This window comes from Protomyctophum parallelum, assembly GCF_964188405.1.
Source record: "Protomyctophum parallelum genome assembly, chromosome: 11".
NCBI classification, from domain to species: Eukaryota; Metazoa; Chordata; class Actinopteri; order Myctophiformes; family Myctophidae; genus Protomyctophum; species Protomyctophum parallelum.
The window spans coordinates 8,317,107-8,338,779 of NC_139707.1; the positions used below are offsets into that span (position 1 = coordinate 8,317,107).

Here is a 21,673-nt window from a genome sequence, read left to right on the forward strand (position 1 = left end):
TGTATGACTGGGGTTATTTTGGTATGTGATGTGGTGTTTTGTGAGTTATGCATGGTTCAGGGTGTCTTAAGGTTTTGTTTTAATGCATGAGTTGTATTATTTTGGTATGTGGTGTGATGTATTTTTGGTATGTGGGTATGTGGTTGGGGAATTTTTACATGGCTCATGATGTCTTAATGATTTGTTTAAGGTATGAGTTGTATTATTTTGGTAAGTGATTGTATGTTTTGTGGCATTTGCATGGTTCAGGTTGGCTTAATGGTTTATTTTAATGTATGACTTGGATTATTTTTGGTACATGGGGGTGTATTTTGTGGCGTTTGCATGGTGCATGGTTCAGGTTGTCTTAAGGTTTTGTTTTAATGTATGACTTGGGTTATTTTTGGTATGTGGTGTGGTGTTTTGTGACATTTGCACGGTTCATGATGTCTTAATGTTTTGGTTTAATGTATGACTTGGGTTATTTTTTTTTGGTAGATGGTGGTGTATTTTGTGACATTTGCATGGTTCAGGTTGGCTTAATGGTTTATTTTAATGTATGACTTGGATTATTTTTGGTACGTGGGGGTGTATTTTGTGGCGTTTGCATGGTGCATGGTTCAGGCATGCCCCGGGCATGTCTGTGGCCGTTTGAGCTGTGAGGTTGGGGGTAATACTGAGTAATGTACGGTTAGTTCATGCTAGTAGGGTACATGTTTAAAGTAATCATGTATATCATATTGGCGTAACTAAATTTGAAATGAGTTGAGTGGACTATGTATTTTTAGATGAACACACTATGTTGTTCACCTACAATTATACGGATCGATGACTAGAGTAGATTGACGGCATTTTACAATAGCTACTATTAGGTATTATTGACATTTAAAGTTAGATAGACTATAGTCTATATTACATGGTGGTATAGGCATCCATGGATTTCCAGGGAATTCAACCCGAATCTGTAGACGGGGTCTGTACACAAAACACAATGTTTTGTGTTGACAATAACTACGAGGCAATAACAGCCATCATACTAGTAAATATTATGTATACTAGTTAAATTATCTAAACTCTGTGATTTGGCATAGACATTTTTCACGACACATAGGAAGAGTCTAAACTACATGCATAATAATAAAATATGGTTGAATGTTTCAAATACTGGATAGTTAGAATGGGTCATGCATGTTTTTAATACAAGCACCTTAACATCACCATGTCTGATGGTGCAGTGTGTAAATGTAACAGGTTATCTACATTGTGTATACTAAAGCATGTAATACTGATGTACCGATGTTTTTCCAAGAGTTCAGATCGTATAGTTTAGAAAATTGTGTAAGTCTATACTATACGAGGTCTTTAGATCATGGTCAGCACCAAATAGCATACCAAAAGTCTGTATCTTATGTTTATCAGGTTTTATTTTGATCAGAAAATAGACAATTATCCAGATGATCACACACTGTAGCACAACATGGAGCAAAATGTACAAGACAATGAATTCACCAGGACATCAAATATACTCAGTCATCAACTATTTCTAATGTGTATATATATATATATATATATATAGATATATATACAATGATGCAATCAGGTCAATCATAGTGGCAATAGTTATGTCCCTGATTATTATTTTTTGGATCATATCAGGGTAAATCCTTCCAGTAATGCAAATAAGATGTACATAGCCTATGGATTCTTGACATTGGCAGTGGTCCTACCTCAATACCACTAGTTCTCAATACCTTAATAACCCCCGGTATAAAATCATCAGTCCACAACTTGTTCATTAAATTTTTAAAATGATTGTAGAAGTAATATCGGGGCGTAATATTCAAACATCTGTGCTCGGTTTGACTAGAATGGTCTATGCGGCAGCCGTTGCAATCATCCTTCATCTGTTCGGTTATAGCGTTTGCGAGTAGTTGACCAACATGTATTTTCAGAATATCTGTAAGATTTGTGGGGTTTGTCCCAGCAAACTCATCCAAAGTCAGTGGCCAATTCAGGGGGTATGGCGGCGAAAGCAATGGTGTGTCGGAGGCTGGAGGGTCATGGGGAGCAGTTGAATTTGGGGGTGATAGGTCTACCCTCTCAAAATACTCTGTGTCCCCCGCACCATAGCCCCAAAATGCCCTCTCAAAATGTTCATCGTTCTCCGGATCATAGTCGCAAAATGCCCGGGCATCATCATCATATTCATCGCTGTCCGTATCTGCAGTACTGATGTTATGCCACCACGGGGGGTGTATACATGGTCCATTGCGGGTCCATCCACCATGAGAGGTCCCTTCATTCGAGTTTGATTCTCCCAATGAAGAAGTAGAATCCTCCATGGTGCGTGAATGGCGCAATATACCGACAATAATGAGTTAGCATTTTACCTATAGTGTAGGAGGGGGTGGGCTGGTAGCTGCATTTGTTTGCCCATCGGTTTCTAGATCAGAGTGGGGCGTGGGTGCATCGTTTTCTAGGGCGCTGTACGAATCATGATTTACAGGACGGTTATCCATTGAGAATAATGTAGCGCCAGCTGGCTTTGGGGGATCACCGAGCGAGAAGCTACTATGTCTGGGATTACCGAACGAGAACCCCGTAGGTCTGGAATGGCTTGTCTGGTAATCCACAAGCCTCAGTTTCTTTTCATTGAAGTAGTCCAATGATCGTGAATCCACACGTTTGGCGCCTCTAAGGTAGCCTTCCAGTAGGTCCAAAGATTGATTCTCTATAGTTGTGAAGAAATCCAAGGCTTCACACATCACATGCTTTAGAATCCCTAAATCATCCACACCAACGGCTAGTTGGATTGGAAAGCATTTCTCTTTCTCCATGATACTCTTAGGTCTTTCAACTGGGGTACCGCATTGAGATTTGTATCTTAGTAGCAACCATAAGTTTGACCTAGAACAGTCAACGATGAAGCCCTCAGTGTCACTACGCGAGGGCATTTCAGAGCTCGCCCGTACAAATCGAGATGGCTTGATATAGCCAGGGTTTATCTTTGTATCCAATTGCAAATACTTACAGAACTCAAGAATAGGAGGGACCAATCGCTCAAATTCAGATGCATAGATGCGTATGTAAGGCAGCCGATCTTCAAAGATACTGTCGCCTGTTTCCAATGTATAGAGTTCAATAAATCGCTGATTCTTGAAGGGAAAAAACGACAGACGAATTTTCCGCCCGTCAGATAAGGCCCAAACTTTCCTATTCTCATCTTGGTAGCACGTAGAGTACATGTTGTCTTTCTTTCTTCGCGGGCAGCTAGTGTCTCTATTGTAGGATTACTCAGTTATGTAGGGTTATTCTCCGTATTTAAGAATATCCCCGGAGAGGTGGAGCCTAAAGAATAACTGCCATACTAATCATGGCCGACCTTTGAGGTCAAACAGGGTTTTGTATACAGTACCGGATACGTTACACCCCCAACAAAAGAAGGAAGGATCATCACCAATGCATAATCCTGATTAGTTACAATAGTCGCAAAGTTTAGTATACTACCACCGTAAGAACCTAACTAGAATCTAACACCGGTAATAGTGTAAATATATATATATATATATATATATATATGAAATAAAAACAACAATGAAGATATGCTGATTTTTTGTTTTGTTTTTATTACTGAGAAACATAGCACGTATTTACACAAGTATGTTACACATTACATTTAATAGACATGTTCAGTTCATTCCCATTTGCTTTGGGGTTTCAACCAGGTAGAGTTGGGTTTCAACCATCTAGTTTTTAGGTGAAGCAGACGCTGAGATCGTCGACATGCCTTGGGTGCAGACAGAGGGGAGGGTACGTCCTCATCACCAGAGTCTGCAGGGGATGGTGGTGGATTGGAGTAGTTCTCTGGTTCAGAGTTCGGTGCTCGGGAGGACGGGGTTGTAAGGGAGAGGTGTACAAATTCCGCATTTTCGGACAGTCCAGGAGTTTTCTTGCTCGTAGTCATGTCCAATGGTTCGATGCTAGCAAAATATTCCTCATCCGTATCGATTATTAACCCGTCCGACTCGAAGTCCTGCTCATCAATTCTCGACATATGGTTACTTAGCAGCTCCGCGGCCATGATCTCGTCCTCTGCCCTCTCTTTGTATAATTCAAAATCACGGGTATAGACAAATCTACCCCGTGTTGAATTATATTCCTCTAGTCTGAGAGGGGTAATATACGGGCTATATGACTGGTGCTCCACAGGTTCAACGGGGTTACGTGGTTTACCCATAGCCTCCATGACTAATACTGAGAGGAGATAGTTGATGACAAATGGTGTTTCCTGAGAAATTATCTCCTATAGCCTTATCCTCTGGTGTGAATAAGCCTTATCCTCTGGTGCGAATAAGCCTAACTCTCTTTGCTCTATACATACATCTAGATCTGAGCCCTCCCTTTTAATTAGTTTGTTCCTTAGCTATACACCCTACCCCTCTCAGTGATTATTCATGGTAGTGTCTACAATACATTTACACTGCTACATTTCAACTAGGCTATTAACTTATGTTGTCGTCAGCATTTTCAAACCAGTATCTAAAAAATAATGCATGTTTCTACATGTACATGTATCAATTTTTGTTAATTATTAGCCATACGATTTTGAACAATATTGATCAATATACTTTATAATTTAAGCTTGGAGAGTCCACGGCATAGGCTATATAGAGTAGGTGCATAGATGTAGATAATATCCTTATTGCCGGTATATTGCGCCATTCACGCACCATGGAGGATTCTACTTCTTCATTGGGAGAATCAAACTCGAATGAAGGGACCTCTCATGGTGGATGGACCCGCAATGGACCATGTATACACCCCCCGTGGTGGCATAACATCAGTACTGCAGATACGGACAGCGATGAATATGATGATGATGCCCGGGCATTTTGCGACTATGATCCGGAGAACGATGAACATTTTGAGAGGGCATTTTGGGGCTATGGTGCGGGGGACACAGAGTATTTTGAGAGGGTAGACCTATCACCCCCAAATTCAACTGCTCCCCATGACCCTCCAGCCTCCGACACACCATTGCTTTCGCCGCCATACCCCCTGAATTGGCCACTGACTTTGGATGAGTTTGCTGGGACAAACCCCACAAATCTTACAGATATTCTGAAAATACATGTTGGTCAACTACTCGCAAACGCTATAACCGAACAGATGAAGGATGATTGCAACGGCTGCCGCATAGACCATTCTAGTCAAACCGAGCACAGATGTTTGAATATTACGCCCCGATATTACTTCTACAATCATTTTAAAAATTTAATGAACAAGTTGTGGACTGATGATTTTATACCGGGGGTTATTAAGGTATTGAGAACTAGTGGTATTGAGGTAGGACCACTGCCAATGTCAAGAATCCATAGGCTATGTACATCTTATTTGCATTACTGGAAGGATTTACCCTGATATGATCCAAAAAATAATAATCAGGGACATAACTATTGCCACTATGATTGACCTGATTGCATCATTGTATATATATCTATATATATATATATATATATATACATTAGAAATAGTTGATGACTGAGTATATTTGATGTCCTGGTGAATTCATTGTCTTGTACATTTTGCTCCATGTTGTGCTACAGTGTGTGATCATCTGGATAATTGTCTATTTTCTGATCAAAATAAAACCTGATAAACATAAGATACAGACTTTTGGTATGCTATTTGGTGCTGACCATGATCTAAAGACCTCGTATAGTATAGACTTACACAATTTTCTAAACTATACGATCTGAACTCTTGGAAAAACATCGGTACATCAGTATTACATGCTTTAGTATACACAATGTAGATAACCTGTTACATTTACACACTGCACCATCAGACATGGTGATGTTAAGGTGCTTGTATTAAAAACATGCATGACCCATTCTAACTATCCAGTATTTGAAACATTCAACCATATTTTATTATTATGCATGTAGTTTAGACTCTTCCTATGTGTCGTGAAAAATGTCTATGCCAAATCACAGAGTTTAGATAATTTAACTAGTATACATAATATTTACTAGTATGATGGCTGTTATTGCCTCGTAGTTATTGTCAACACAAAACATTGTGTTTTGTGTACAGACCCCGTCTACAGATTCGGGTTGAATTCCCTGGAAATCCATGGATGCCTATACCACCATGTAATATAGACTATAGTCTATCTAACTTTAAATGTCAATAATACCTAATAGTAGCTATTGTAAAATGCCGTCAATCTACTCTAGTCATCGATCCGTATAATTGTAGGTGAACAACATAGTGTGTTCATCTAAAAATACATAGTCCACTCAACTCATTTCAAATTTAGTTACGCCAATATGATATACATGATTACTTTAAACATGTACCCTACTAGCATGAACTAACCGTACATTACTCAGTATTACCCCCAACCTCACAGCTCAAACGGCCACAGACATGCCCGGGGCATGCCTGAACCATGCACCATGCAAACGCCACAAAATACACCCCCACGTACCAAAAATAATCCAAGTCATACATTAAAATAAACCATTAAGCCAACCTGAACCATGCAAATGTCACAAAATACACCACCATCTACCAAAAAAAAATAACCCAAGTCATACATTAAACCAAAACATTAAGACATCATGAACCGTGCAAATGTCACAAAACACCACACCACATACCAAAAATAACCCAAGTCATACATTAAAACAAAACCTTAAGACAACCTGAACCATGCACCATGCAAACGCCACAAAATACACCCCCATGTACCAAAAATAATCCAAGTCATACATTAAAATAAACCATTAAGCCAACCTGAACCATGCAAATGCCACAAAACATACAATCACTTACCAAAATAATACAACTCATACCTTAAACAAATCATTAAGACATCATGAGCCATGTAAAAATTCCCCAACCACATACCCACATACCAAAAATACATCACACCACATACCAAAATAATACAACTCATGCATTAAAACAAAACCTTAAGACACCCTGAACCATGCATAACTCACAAAACACCACATCACATACCAAAATAACCCCAGTCATACATTAAACAAAACCTTAAGACATCATGAACCGTGCAAATGTCACAAAACATCACACCACATACCAAAAAAATAACCCAAGTCATACATTAAAATAAAACAATAAGACAACCTGAAACATGCAAATGTCACAAAACACCACACCACATACCAAAAATAACCCAAGTCATACATTAAAACAAAACCTTAAGACACCATGAACCATGCATAACTCACAAAACACCACATCACATACCAAAAAATAACCCAAGTCATACATTAAAATAAAACATTAAAACAAACTGAACCGTGCAAATGTCACAAAACACCACACCACATACCAAAAATAACCCAAGTCATACATTAAAACAAAACCTTAAGACACCATGAACCATGCATAACTCACAAAACACCACATCACATACCAAAAAATAACCCAAGTCATACATTAAAATAAAACATTAAGACAACCTGAAACATGCAAATGTCACAAAACACCACACCACATACCAAAAATAACCCAAGTCATACATTAAAACAAAACCTTAAGACACCATGAACCATGCATAACTCACAAAACACCACATCACATACCAAAATAACCCCAGTCATACATTAAACAAAACCTTAAGACACCATGAACCATGCATAACTCACAAAACACCACATCACATACCAAAAAAAAATAACCCAAGTCATACATTAAAACAAAACCTTAAGACACCATGAACCATGCATAACTCACAAAACACCACATCACATACCAAAAAATAACCCAAGTCATACATTAAAATAAAACATTAAGACAACCTGAAACATGCAAATGTCACAAAACACCACACCACATACCAAAAATAACCCAAGTCATACATTAAAACAAAACATTAAGACACCCTGACCCATGCATAACTCACAAAACACCACATCACATACCAAAAAATAACCCAAGTCATACATTAAAACAAAACCTTAAGACACCCTGAACCATGCATAACTCACAAAACACCACATCACATACCAAAATAACCCCAGTCATACATTAAACAAAACCTTAAGACACCATGAACCATGCATAACTCACAAAACACCACATCACATACGAAAAAATAACCCAAGTCATACATTAAAATAAAACATTAAGACACCCTGAAACATGCAAATGTCACAAAACACCACACCACATACCAAAAATAACCCAAGTCATACATTAAAACAAAACATTAAGACACCCTGACCCGTGCAAATGTCACAAAATACAGCACCACGTACCAAAATAATACAAGTCATACATTAAACAAGACATTAAGACACCCTGGACCATGCAAAATTCACCATACACACCAGCACGCACACACACGCACACGCACACACACACCCACACTCACACAGCCCCCAGCAAAAGCATGTCCCTGACAGGGTCCATACGAACTATTGATCCCAGGACCACACACCCCAGATAGAATCAATACCGCTATCCCATAGCCTGCTCAGAAGAAGGGGGGTGCAATATGCCCACACATGGTATGCGTGGTCCCACACACCCATAGAATCAATATCACCATGCCGACTGAGTCATAAAGATAAGGATCACTGATAAAAGTCCTTGCTGTCTTGTTTCCATTCGGTCCAGGGTAATCAGTTCATAATCATGGCATATATTATGATATATATATATATATATATATATATATATATATGTGTAGGCCTGCATGCTGGGGAACAAAGAAGGGCTTATAAGGATGTGGAGGTAGTCACTAGACATAGGTCAGCGGGGCAATCTTTTTATTTTATTTTTATAAATATAAATACCTTGGAATACCGAGGTATAGATTATCAATATCGGCATCGTACCGTACTGTAAAATCTCATACCGTGGCATGCCTAGTTTGTACCGTCTACCAGAGGGGAGTAGCTGGAAGTCGGTGCAGGGTGGATGAGACGGGGTCGTTTGCAAACATAATCAATATCGCAGGCACGCACACACACGTACAAGATTTGCTACTTTTGCAACATTATGCCTTAACACCTCGTCACACTTTCAAAGTTTAGAAACCAAAATTGATACCATTGGCTAATGACTAGCCTTATACTCTAAATAAAATGTAATATTATATAATACTGATAAAGAACCTAGTCACGTCCAAAGATGTGTATTGAACTCTACTTAACTAAATCCATTGGTTTAAAATAAAAACCCAATATCATATCAATTATACTTTTTTAAGCATGCATCATCTATAACCCTCCTGTATTTTGCCTAAATGCTTTACCTTAAACACCCCATAGGTGCCTGTTATATCACAGACTGTCACACAGTCAGGGTTGAACATAATTTTTAACATTGCTACTCAGCCATCATCAGCTTGGCTAAATGACAAAATGAAGAAGTCAGTAAAATAACAAAATGGTGAATTAAAATACTAGATGAAAATAACAAGTGCCGTCGACCTCGGACATCAGCACTGTCTAGAGCCATGACAGGATCGACAGATGGAGGAGTACAATATGCCCACACAGGCTAGAAACTGCTTGTCTTGCATCCAAACCGGCCGGCCACAGTCTGTCGATTTTGAGGAAGTCGCATAGATGGAGAAAGTTGAATGATCACACACAGACCCACACACACACACAGATAGAATCAATAGAATAGTTCGCCTACACAAATCAGTGCATGCACAGTTCAGTTTGAACAGATGGGCATTAACTGCCTCACACAAAAGCAGAACTAGAATCATATTGATCCCCCAACTGCCAAAGATGAAAATGCCATTATCAGGATCAATACGATGAGATCATCAGATACCGGAAGCTCCAATCAGCAAAATCAATATAATGACGTCATCGGAAATGGTAACCATAATCCCCTAGGGAGTGTCCTCAGTACAGAAATGCCCTGATCTGACATAGGGTCTCTATATACGTGTCCTATCTAACTACTGATGTTGCTACCATTAGGTAAGACAACATGCAAAGGTTGATCAAAATACCAATTATTTTACATTCTCTAATTGTGTAGACTTCTTGTAAATTAAGTAATGCAAATGTTTAACAATAATTTAACTCTTGAGAGTTAAAGATTTAATAATGGTCCAGTCGGTTACCAACTCATTTAGCTGTGGACCACCTGGAACCACCTCAAGGACCACTGGTTGAAAACCACTGTCTGAAATATGTCGGTACTATCATCTTATTGGACATACAGTACATACACATATATAACTATCAGTCAGTGAAATGCTTACAGCTGTTTACTGACAGCATTCACACAATGCTCTAATAATGCAAATGAACCTTTTGATATATCGATATGGTCCACTGAGTGAGCTCACGTGAGCAGTTTCATCCATTTGTGGTCTCAGGGTTTGTTCAGCCTCACCCACTGCCTGTGCCTATTGTTCTGTTCACTTTACATGGCTTGTTTACGTTTACCCCTCTGTCACTCAGAAAACATGGTAGAAGATTGTGTGTTTTGTGGCTCGGGCTACAGCTTCCGTTTAGTTTTGTTTGCTCAATTCTTTCTTTGCCATTTTGTCATGTTATGGCTTGTTACTTTGTTTACCAGCTTGTGGTTTCAGAAACAAGTGTCCAAACCACTTTCAACCTGACAAGTATAGGCTGAAGTTGTTAACCACAACACTATATTTCACTACGTGTTAACTCCTAAAGTAGAATTCCTATCACTCTATAAAAGCAACATTATAATTGAATATCAAAAGGAAACTAATTGTAACATTCCTATACATTAAAAAAAACAAAAAAACACACTATTCGGTGAATCTATCTAAGTAATCAACTCTCCAACTAAGAAAGTTTTCAATGGTTACGGCACTAGTTCAGCCCCAGTGACAACAATCGAGGGTACCATGTTTTCTGAGGGTGTGGGGTCGGCCCCCTCCTCTTTGTCAGTGTCTGTCTGTGTTTTCAGAGGGTGTGGGGTCGGCCCCCTCCTCTTTTACAGTGTCTGTCTGTTTTCTGAGGGTGTGGGGTCGGCCCCCTCCTCCCTGACGATACCATGTTTTCAGAGGGTGTGGGGTCGGCCCCCTCCTCCCTAACGGTACCATGTTTTCTGAGGGTGTGGGGTCGGCCCCCTCCTCCCTAACGATACCGTGTTTTCAGAGGGTGTGGGGTCGGCCCCCTCCTCCCTGACGATACCATGTTTTCTGAGGGTGTGGGGTCGGCCCCCTCCTCCCTGACGATACCATGTTTTCTGAGGGTGTGGGGTCGGCCCCCTCCTCCCTGACGATACCATGTTTTCTGAGGGTGTGGGGTCGGCCCCCTCCTCCCTGACGATACCATGTTTTCGGAGGGTGTGGGGTCGGCCCCCTCCTCCCTGACGATACCATGTTTTCAGAGGGTGTGGGGTCGGCCCCCTCCTCCCTGACGATACCATGTTTTCTGAGGGTGTGGGGTCGGCCCCCCCTCCCTGACGATACCATGTTTTCTGAGGGTGTGGGGTCGGCCCCCTCCTCCCTGACGATACCATGTTTTCTGAGGGTGTGGGGTCGGCCCCCTCCTCCCTGACGATACCATGTTTTCAGAGGGTGTGGGGTCGGCCCCCTCCTCCCTGACGATACCATGTTTTCAGAGGGTGTGGGGTCGGCCCCCTCCTCCCTGGCGATACCATGTTTTCAGAGGGTGTGGGGTCGGCCCCCTCCTCCCTGGCGATACCATGTTTTCAGAGGGTGTGGGGTCGGCCCCCTCCTCCCTGGCGATACCATGTTTTCAGAGGGTGTGGGGTCGGCCCCCTCCTCCCTGGCGATACCATGTTTTCAGAGGGTGTGGGGTCGGCCCCCTCCTCCCTGGCGATACCATGTTTTCAGAGGGTGTGGGGTCGGCCCCCTCCTCCCTGACGATACCATGTTTTCAGAGGGTGTGGGGTCGGCCCCCTCCTCCCTGGCGATACCATGTTTTCAGAGGGTGTGGGGTCGGCCCCCTCCTCCCTGGCGATACCATGTTTTCAGAGGGTGTGGGGTCGGCCCCCTCCTCCCTGGCGATACCATGTTTTCAGAGGGTGTGGGGTCGGCCCCCTCCTCCCTGACGGTGTCTGTGTTTTCTGTTGTCCTGTAAGGTCCGCTCCCACCTGGCCGCGTTAAAGAGCAGTGGCAGCGCAGCGATGGCCTCTTCCTCCTCGCCCTCCTCCTCCTCCTCCTCCTCTGCCACCGCTCCTCCTCCTCCTCCCGTCGTGTCCCGAACGCACTCCTTCAGCGAGCCCCCCGCCGCCACGGCCCCCCCTAGCTTTGCAAACCTCCATCTCCGCAACGGCCAAGAGCAGCCTCACCACCATCACCACTACCACCACAACCACCACCACCCAACATCTTCCTCGCCATCCTCCTCTTCCTCATCATCATCCTCATCGTCATCAACGCCTGCACGCACTGACCCCCAGCAGCCCCACCACCAGCAGCCATCCCAGCCTAGGCCCACATCCTCTGAGCCAGGGAACACAGAGGAGGTCCCACCCAGGGTAAGGAGGGGAGGAAATGACGCCCCGCCACCCCAACCGCAGTAGATGTAGAGTGCTCTTTGTGACTATGAAACTTAACCCATTTTCATTGTATTGAGTTTAGCTCAATTTAGATACGTACATTTTATTGAGTTTAGCTCAATTTAGATACGTAAATTTTATTGAGTTTAGCTCAATTTAGATACATACGTTTACCAAAAACGACATCAGTTCTTGGGGAGGAAGTATTTATTGGTTTCCTGGGGGACGTTTCTGCACAAGGGGAAGGGGCGTCTTTTAGAGCAGTGGTTCCCAAACCTTTTAGCTCAAGACCCAAAAGAGAAATTAGACGTTTTCCCAAACTAGTGAAAACATATTTTCACTATTTCTTGAAGATTTGTTTTCTAATTCTAATGTATGGAATTTATTTGATTCTTCATTGATTTCTTCATGAAATTACTGAAAAAAAGAAGAAACAAAAAGCATTGAATTTTGTTTTTAATTCATGAATTATTTAGCTTTTTTGGGAATGTTTATTGAAAAATGTTTTGAAATAATAGTGAAAAACTAAACGTAGGAAACAAAAAAATAACGGGACCCATAAAAATGTGTCTGCATAATGTACTGTAGACTGGGTGAGACGAAGGGCGAACCGGATCCTCAGCTATAGCTGCCTTTTTAAGCATTAGTTTTGAACCCCACCACCCCCCAAAATGCACTCCCACTTTCCCTGACATTGAGGCATTAGCAGTATTAAACTGTCACCCATTCATCAACGCTGGTACAGACCTTCGCTGACCTCTTATCTCTCTCTCTCTCTCTTCCTCATTGAAGACACATGATGCTGCTTGTCTCTCTGGTCCATGTCAGAGTGGTCCTGGCTGTGTGGTCTGCCCTGCACTATGCTGTCTGTTATGGCTCCTTTATACTTGGCGCGCCGGGTGTCTAGCACAGACAACAACAAAAAAGACACTCTACAAGCTCACAACGTGTCACACTGTCACGGCATGATGCATTGTGAGCTTTGTAGATCGGTGTTAGTATAAAATAAATCAGGCTTTGCGTTCTGCTTTGGATGCTGCACATCATCAGCTTCATGCCTTTCTTTACTCAGCCTCCCCACACACCTACTCACGCACCAAGACATGTGTCTCTGTGCTGAAGGCTAGTACCGTACTTGATTGATTGATTTAATTATTTATTGGCAGAAATGTAATCGGTAAAGGGTACAGTCAAACAGAAATGTAATCAGTACAGGGTAGAGTCAAACAGAAATGTAATCAGTACAGGGTAGAGTCAAACAGAAATGTAATCAGTACAGGGTAGAGTCAAACAGAAATGTAATCAGTACAGGGTAGAGTCAAACAGAAATGTAATCAGTACAGGGTAGAGTCAAACACACTGAACACCGAAAAAAAAAAAACGTAAACTGCCCAAAATACAGCTTTTCTTAGGTTGTGAGCAAAAGTGGGAAAGACGGATTTGAAGCATAGCGTGGTGTTTTAAGAGAAACCCTGTACAGTAGCTAGGGAGTATACTTTGTGAATATGGTCTCTGGTGCGATACAGTATTTTGCATGCATTTCTCAAGAGCTTCATTTTACTTTAGTTAAAATGCATTTGGTTTTAGTGGTGTCTGAGCAGTTGAAAGCTGTAGTGCAACAGTCATACTGTTATTGGTTTGCTATTGGTCGCAGACTTGGGATAGACTTTATATGGCTTTTGTTTTGGGAAAGTCCTCCCCTCCTAAATGGCCATAGAGGAACATGACACCAATGCTGAGAATTATTGTGTTTGCGTTTTCAGGAAGGATTATGTTCATTGTTGTGTACTATGTACATTTATACACGTTCAACCAACCACTCTGAAACGCATGTCCATGTGTGTTTCACCACCACACACACACACGCACAGAGTGTGTGTGTGTGTGTGTGTGTGTGCATGTGTGAGCCGGTCACTGTCTTTATGATGCAAGGTTCCAGTGAGGACCACATCAAGGTCTCCGGTGTTGTCGCGCAAGGACTCGCCACATCACCACGGCAACGTACCTGGCAACCAAGGCCCGCAGCGCAACGCCACCACCAGGTACAGCAACGATTCATGGCCTTCTGGTTATTTATTTTATGTATCACAAATGCAAACCAACAAAGTAGGACAAACTAGAAAGGTATACATTAAAAGCACAAAAACTAAAAAAAGGGCAAGCAGCATATCACAGTAATCATGAAACTATAGATACACAATAGTCAGTTTTTCATTTTACAGCTGGGTCTCTCCAATCCAATGTATCACTTCCTTTATAAATCAGAGTAGATGGATCCCTCGGCAAGTAATCAATGAATTATAAAGTTGTTTTCTCTCTTTTAAAGTGGCACTGAATGAAAGAAGAACTCTGTAGATTTCTCTATACCATTGAGTCACTGGTGGAGGTTTTTCGTGAATCCATTTGAACAAAATGCATTTTCTAGCCACACAGAGCTTATTAAGTAGCTTAGCTCTTCTAGGATCTAATACCCTGAATTGTTTTATTCTTTATTTATCCAGGGAAGTAGCTGAGCACATGTGCTCATTTTCAGCAATGCCCTGCACATAGAAACACTCAGACAGACACACACACATTAAAACCTGGGAGCTGACCAGTACAACCACAGTCTTATACTGTTGGCCACTAAGCAGCTCCACTGGAGCAGTTGGGGGTTCAGTGCCTTGCTCAAGGGCACTTCAGCAGTGTTGGGTGAGTGCCCGTCCGGGGAATCGAACCGGCAACCTTTCGGCAACAAGGGCGCTCCTCTAACACTGCCTCATTTTGATGGCAGCCCTAATAAACGTATCTCTGCCTGTCTTTCCTCAAGGTTGTACTTTATTGTTATGAAAGTCCTTATGCACACCTAGGCTACGGAGGACAGTTGTGTTGGATAAATGCACTGGAAGAGTAGGACAAGACTGGACTCCCGCACACTGCCTTCACTTTACAGAATTCTATTTAAGCAGCAATGTTTTGGTCGGTCAGACCTTCATCAGGCATGCCTGATAAAATAAAAATAAAATACTTTCTTATGTACATCTTATGTACAGGCACATAAGAGTAAAACTTATTTTTGTTTGGCTTCCTTCAGACAATGTAGCAGAGCATAGATCAAACGGCAACAACAGTAAAAAAAAAAAAAAAAGAGTGAGAAAAAGAGCAAACGAAGAGTAAAAAGAGTATCATATGTACATGTGCGTGTTTTCCCTGTAGTAGCAAAGTTAGGTGAACTTTGTGTGAACAACTTCACAGTAGGGCAGGCTATGTTCCATAAATATACAACAAATGTAGTTTAGCAACGTGCAATTCAAGCATTATAGTGCGAGAAGAGGACGAAGGTGTGTGTGTGGGCATTCATTAATGAAGAAGAAAAAACCATTAAGAGTTCAAATGCAGAGATAAGAGGTTTCTGCCCATATAAAAACGATGCAACGATGCGTATTAGTGAAGCCACTTCAGCACCCTCTGGTGGATAGACCGCAAACACTCAGACAGACGGCCTCATGGTGGATCATTTAAAGAATGAAGAAGAATTGGATGGTAACCGTAAGGTTGCCAGTTCGAACCCGGGCTCCCCCAGAGTTACTGTCGAAGTGTCCTTGAGCAAGACACTGAACCCCTAATTGCTCCCGATGTGCTAGTTGGTGCCTTGCATGGTTTCCGCTGCCATCGGTGTATGAATGTGTGTGTGAATGGGTGAATGTAATGCACAATCTCTGTAAAGCGCCTTGGATAAAGGCGCTATATAAATGCACCATTTACCATTTACCATTTTAAAGAAAATATGAATTTTGGTTGGTTTTGGAGGTGGAAGGGGGGGGGGGGGGGTGTTATTTAACATTTCTGTAATTATTTTGAAAAATGTTAGGCTTTTTTAAGTAAAAAAGAAAACCTAATGTTGTGAAAATCCTTTTGAAAATACCACAAATGTTTTTGGGGAAACTAAAATGTGTCTGCCATGCAGCCACCCAGAAAATGACTCCTCCTCCTCTTGACCCATGCACCTACTGTACTGTTTTGGGGAAACAACAGTGCTCCAACATTGACCTAACGTGTGGCTTGTTGTTCTCTGTCTCTGCAGCAGCAGCAGCGGCGGCGGTGGTGGTGGTGCGGCACCAGAGCCTCGTCTGCTGTGGGAGCGGGTGGAGAAGCTGGTCCCCAGCAGGCCCGCGCCCACGGGGGGCAGCGGACAAAGCCCCTCTGCTGCCCCTATAAACAGCTCTGGGAGCGGAGGCTCCTCCAGACACAGCCCCGCTTCTGCCCCTATAAACAGCACTGGGAGTGGAGGCTCCTCCAGACACAGCCCTGCTGCAGCCCCTATAAACAGCACTGGGAGTGGAGGCTCCAGACACAGCCCTGCAGCTGCCCCTAACAGCTCTGGCAGCGGAGGCTCCTCCAGACACAGCCCCGCTGCAGCCCCTATAAACAGCACTGGGAGTGGAGGCTCCAGACACAGCCCCGCTGCTGCCCCTAACAGCACTGGGAGCGGAGGCTCCTCCAGACACAGCCCCGCTGCAGCCCCTAACAGCACTGGGAGCGGAGGCTCCTCCAGACACAGCCCCGCTGCAGCCCCTAACAGCACTGGGAGCGGAGGTTCCAGACACAGCCCCGCTGCCACTAACGGCAGTGGAGGCAGCGGAGGCTCCAGCTCCTCCAGCACCTCCAGTAACTCCAGCTCCAAGCCTGGCTCCCACAATGGCTCTGGGGAGAGGTTCAGGCCCCGCTGTGAGTTCCACGGTGGATTGGAATGACCCGCATGACTGACAGACAGACAGACAGACAGACAGACAGACAGGCCTAGACCAATTCAGACCCCAGCATAAAAACGCATTAAGTGAACGTTTATTCATGAGAACACGTTTAAACGATTCTCCAAATTCATTGTGTAGATGTAGTGTATTTACATATATATATTTACACACAGCATTTGGTCACAAAGATGTGCATATATATATACCGTATACACATATTACACACATGTAAATGAAACCATATATATAGAATACACAAAAAACAACCTATCTCAGTGTAAATGTAAATTTAAGTTTTATACAGACATACAAACAGCAGTAAAATCCTCAGTGTTCACTTAATATCGAGCCAACGAGCAGAACCAGAAGCCGTTTACAGACAGTGACCTGTGACTCCACTGTCCCCCCCCCCCCCCCCCCCCCTTCTTCAGCGTCTTCCAAGTCAGAGGGCTCGCCCCTCCAGCGGTCCGAGAATGCTGGGAAAAAACCCGAGGAGAGGAGAGGGGAGGTGGTCAGGCCGAACAGACCGGCGGTGAGATCTCGACCCCAGACTAGCCAGTAGTAGTGGTGGCACTAGCTAGCCTAGAAGTAGTTCTAAAGTGCCGGCGGGTGCGAACGGTGCTTTTTGCTGTGTGGTTGGACTAACAGTGCTGCTTGGCTGTGTGAGGGATAACACAATCATGTTGCTCACTGGGGGAAAAGCATTGGAATGCGGGTTTGCTTTTGAAATCTGATGATGTCAATGATTGTGGTAGATTCATTTTGTGTGAGACGGATGATTGTCTGTCCTGACAATGTTTTTTGTTTTGTTTTCTTCTCGTCTTTGTGTATGTGTCTGAATATTAACCAATGGCCTTCTTTGGATTGTGTCATGTGACCTACTCATGTCTCCCGATAGGGTGAAGTGGTAAGCCTTTGTAAAAATGTTGTTTCTCTCTGGATTGAGCTTTATTGGCTGAAGGGTTCCTCTCACTAAACGCTTTGCTTTCTCTCTCTCTCTCTCTCTTTTGGTCTTCTTGGCCTTTGCATGGGCCATCTTAACTCATTCGTTCTCTCGCCCATTAAACAAAACAAAGACTATGATACAATACCTTTTTCACCTTCACTTTCATGTTTCCTGCAGCTTTGTCTTCAATGCTCTAGTAGTCATGGTTTGGTTTCTGGTGGCGGCAGCGGTTTTACCGCACAACCGCCATCTCTCTCTCCCTCTTCTCTCCTCGCCTCATCTTATTGGCTCGTTGCTACTACTCACACACAGGCTGACTGGCTTCTCACTGGCTGCCGAACCTGTCCGACTCTGACCTCACTTTTTCCTCTTCAGCAGTGTTGTGTAATGTATCTCCTCCTTACAGCAGAGACTAACCCAAGTAAAAACCAAGCATTATCGATATGCTCCCACTGTGTATGTTTGCTTTGACAACACTGTGACAAATGGCTTGTGCAAAGAAACCTTTGCTTGGGGACTGGACACAAATGAAAGAGCCCCACTTAATATTTTTGGCGGCGTTGCGCTGAAAATAGCTGATCGACAAGCTTGTTAGATTGGCTGTTTTTTTGTGCGTGGCGCGGCCGGTACGACCGACAAGCGTTAAGTTTGACCGTGCGTCCTCTTGACCTTTCAGGACCTCACGGCCCTGGCGAAGGAGCTGCGTGCGGTGGAGGAGGTGCGTCCTCCGCACAAGGTGACGGACTACTCCTCGTCCAGCGAGGACTCGGGCACCACCGACGAAGACGACGACGAAGAGGTGGATCAGGACGGAGGCGAAGAGTCCACCTCCGGCCCCGAGGACTCCAAAGCTTTGTATGTAAACCACATTTAACCTTTGGGTATTATCTATTGGCCTGTATGAATAAATATAACCCTGACAGTATTAGCATCACGCTTCGCCTACTGAGCTACAAAGGACAGACCCAGATTTTTTTAACGGATTTGAACACATTTATAACAACGCTGCTTGCATGAATGAATGCTGCCTTATAGACATTAAACCCCAAGTTTGGGAAGGTGCTGAACGACAAACGGTATAAGGAAGAACAAAATAAAACACAAAGATGCTTTTTATTGCACCAGAATTATCCGTCACATTACTCAGGAAAATAAGGAACCCTATATGTAACATACTGTGTAGTTTGTGGAGTGCTATATCCGGCTGTTGTCTATAGCACATTTAACATATGATATATTCATCCTTATCCTTCAGTTCTTCCAGGCTGAGCAACGGAGAGACGGAGTCGGTGAAAACCATGATTGTTCACGACGAGGGCGAAGGTGACGCCAAATCCACGCCGTGCAAAGACGGCACGCTGGTCGTCAGACAGGTAGAGCGACGCTGTGTAACACTGGCATATCGGACACTTTCAGTTCTTCCGTTGTGTTTTTTTTCCATCCATTCCCTGATGTTTTTGCCACTGCATTTGTGTTTTGTTGTGTCTCTCTTATCGTTGGAGTCGTTTTGTTACCGGTGGTACAGAGTTGGAGAGTTAGAGAGATAAAGATACAGTATGACTAAGGCCTTTAAACTTAATTCATATTTGCTGCTTTTTAAACGGGACAGGGTTATAAACAATCTATTAATTCTTCCAACATATAGCCTACTGCATACGCTGAAATAACATTGTCATTACGACTGAATTATGACAACCGTTTGAAGGAATACTAACAACGTTTATGTTTCTGTCTGTAGACTAGCCGCCGTAGTTGGCCCTTCTCCCTAGCTAACACCTTCCCTTCCTCTCGGCTCATACGCATACCACCTAGACCCAAGGTTCTCTATCCCTCTTTGTACTTCCAGAGTGCAGGTGACAGCAAACAAAAGCGCCCCGTCCCCAGTCCGGGGCAGGGGCAGAGCCAAAGCCCCACCGGCCTGCTCACGGGCTTTGCCCCGAGTCCCGGCTCCGTGCCGGGCTCCGGGCCGCTCGGCCACCACACCCCCACCAACCCCCACCACCACCAACACCACCATCACCACCACCACCACCCCCCACACCCAGGCGGAGGGCAGCAGCCGCAGCATGCAGACAGGAACGGCTTTGCCGGCCGCATTCACCTCCTCCCCGACCTGATCCAGCAGAGCCACCATCCCGCCTCCTCCCTCCCCTCGTCTCCCTCCTCCTCCATCTCCCCGTCCCCCTCCAGCCTCGCCAGCCCCTCATCCATGTCCCCCCAGAGCCCCCTGGATAAGCTCGCCATCCTCATGGAGGTACGTTGGCTCCCTTGCGCCTCTCGGGCCAAGGCTGCTGTTTTCTCTTCCATTCAGTGCTGAAGTATAGAAGGAATGGTGGGGAGAAGTCTGGATCGTCATGGCCAGTAGAACACAGTAAAGGCTTATTTCTTTTAAAACATTACCATAGATAGACCAGTGGTTCTCAAAAATGTTCATGTCAAGGACCCCCACATTCTTTTGTGTTTTGTACTTAGCCGTGGACCCCATCTGAAGGGATTTTGTGCCGGGAGACCCCCATAATTGAAGATGTGTGTGGTTGAAATGTTTCAACATTATGAATTATTGATGTTTAAAAAAAAAGGCAGATCTACAAACGCACAACTCAGCCACCGTGAGCTTGTAGAATGGCTAAGTACAAACTAGGATTCAAGTAGTTAAACCGATTTTTATGCTATATTAACTCATTTAGCTGGGGACCCCCTGGAACCCCCTAAGTAACCCTGGGAGTCCACGGACCCCACTTTGAGAACCACTGACAAGTATGCATTCATATTATTATAATTACTAAAAAAGTGTCCATTGAAATGACGTTTTGGAGGGACACTTGGGTTGCAGTGCACAACCAAGCACTCACATGGTGCTTGTGCACTGCTATCCCACCATGCTAATGCTAACAGGGCTGTGATGATATGGTCTTCTTCACATCTTCCTCCTATCGCCTGGATTGGTTGGAGCGCCCTCGTGTGTGGCAGCCCTCTCTGGCAATCTGAATTCTTCTTCCACTTTTCCCTCTACTGACACAAGCTTCTATTAACCAGATGACCCAGGTGGAGGGACACTTTCTGAGACTTTCTTTTAAAAGAAGATTTTTGTGGCGTTTTTTTTTTTATGTTACACTGATAGGAATAGCCGTTAACCAATTTAGAACACTCTTATTACCTTTACACAATTAACTATTAAGAATTTTACTTCTCAATACATCATTATGACTGAGAACCTCATATTCACATGCCGGCCGCTTTGGTCTTGCGTCACACGGGGGACACACTGTAAGAGAAAAGTCCCCGCTGTGTTAATGAACGATTGAACCAACAGAGTGAGTTTTGTTAGGCTCAAAATAAATATAATAGCCAGATTGATGGCAATATAATTTTACTGGATCCTCTGCCATAGATTATTCGTCCAAGCAAACCCCCCTGAGATTCACCTGAAGGAATGTATTCCTCACGTTGACTCCTGCTCAGTAAATCGCTCAAAATGTTCCCCAGATAAAGTTTGACAGCG

General features: G+C 43.5%; 1 protein-coding gene across 6 annotated transcripts in view; it reads left to right on the forward strand.

The window, feature by feature from the left end:
* The window catches only part of LOC310867291 (mitogen-activated protein kinase kinase kinase kinase 4-like), a 162,102-nt gene that overhangs the window by 129,808 nt on the left and 10,621 nt on the right, over positions 1–21,673 (forward strand). The window contains exons 17-23 of one of the 6 annotated variants that reach the window (XM_083777217.1): positions 12,073–12,471; positions 14,425–14,534; positions 16,556–17,199; positions 17,657–17,757; positions 18,848–19,026; positions 19,427–19,544; positions 20,018–20,425. In XM_083777217.1, the coding sequence (XP_083633343.1) occupies positions 12,073–12,471; positions 14,425–14,534; positions 16,556–17,199; positions 17,657–17,757; positions 18,848–19,026; positions 19,427–19,544; positions 20,018–20,425 (1,959 nt within the window). The remainder of the gene's footprint in view (positions 1–12,072; positions 12,472–14,424; positions 14,535–16,555; positions 17,200–17,656; positions 17,758–18,847; positions 19,027–19,426; positions 19,545–20,017; positions 20,426–21,673) is intronic. The other 5 variants (XM_083777215.1, XM_083777216.1, XM_083777220.1 and 2 more) reach the window with 5 other exon arrangements.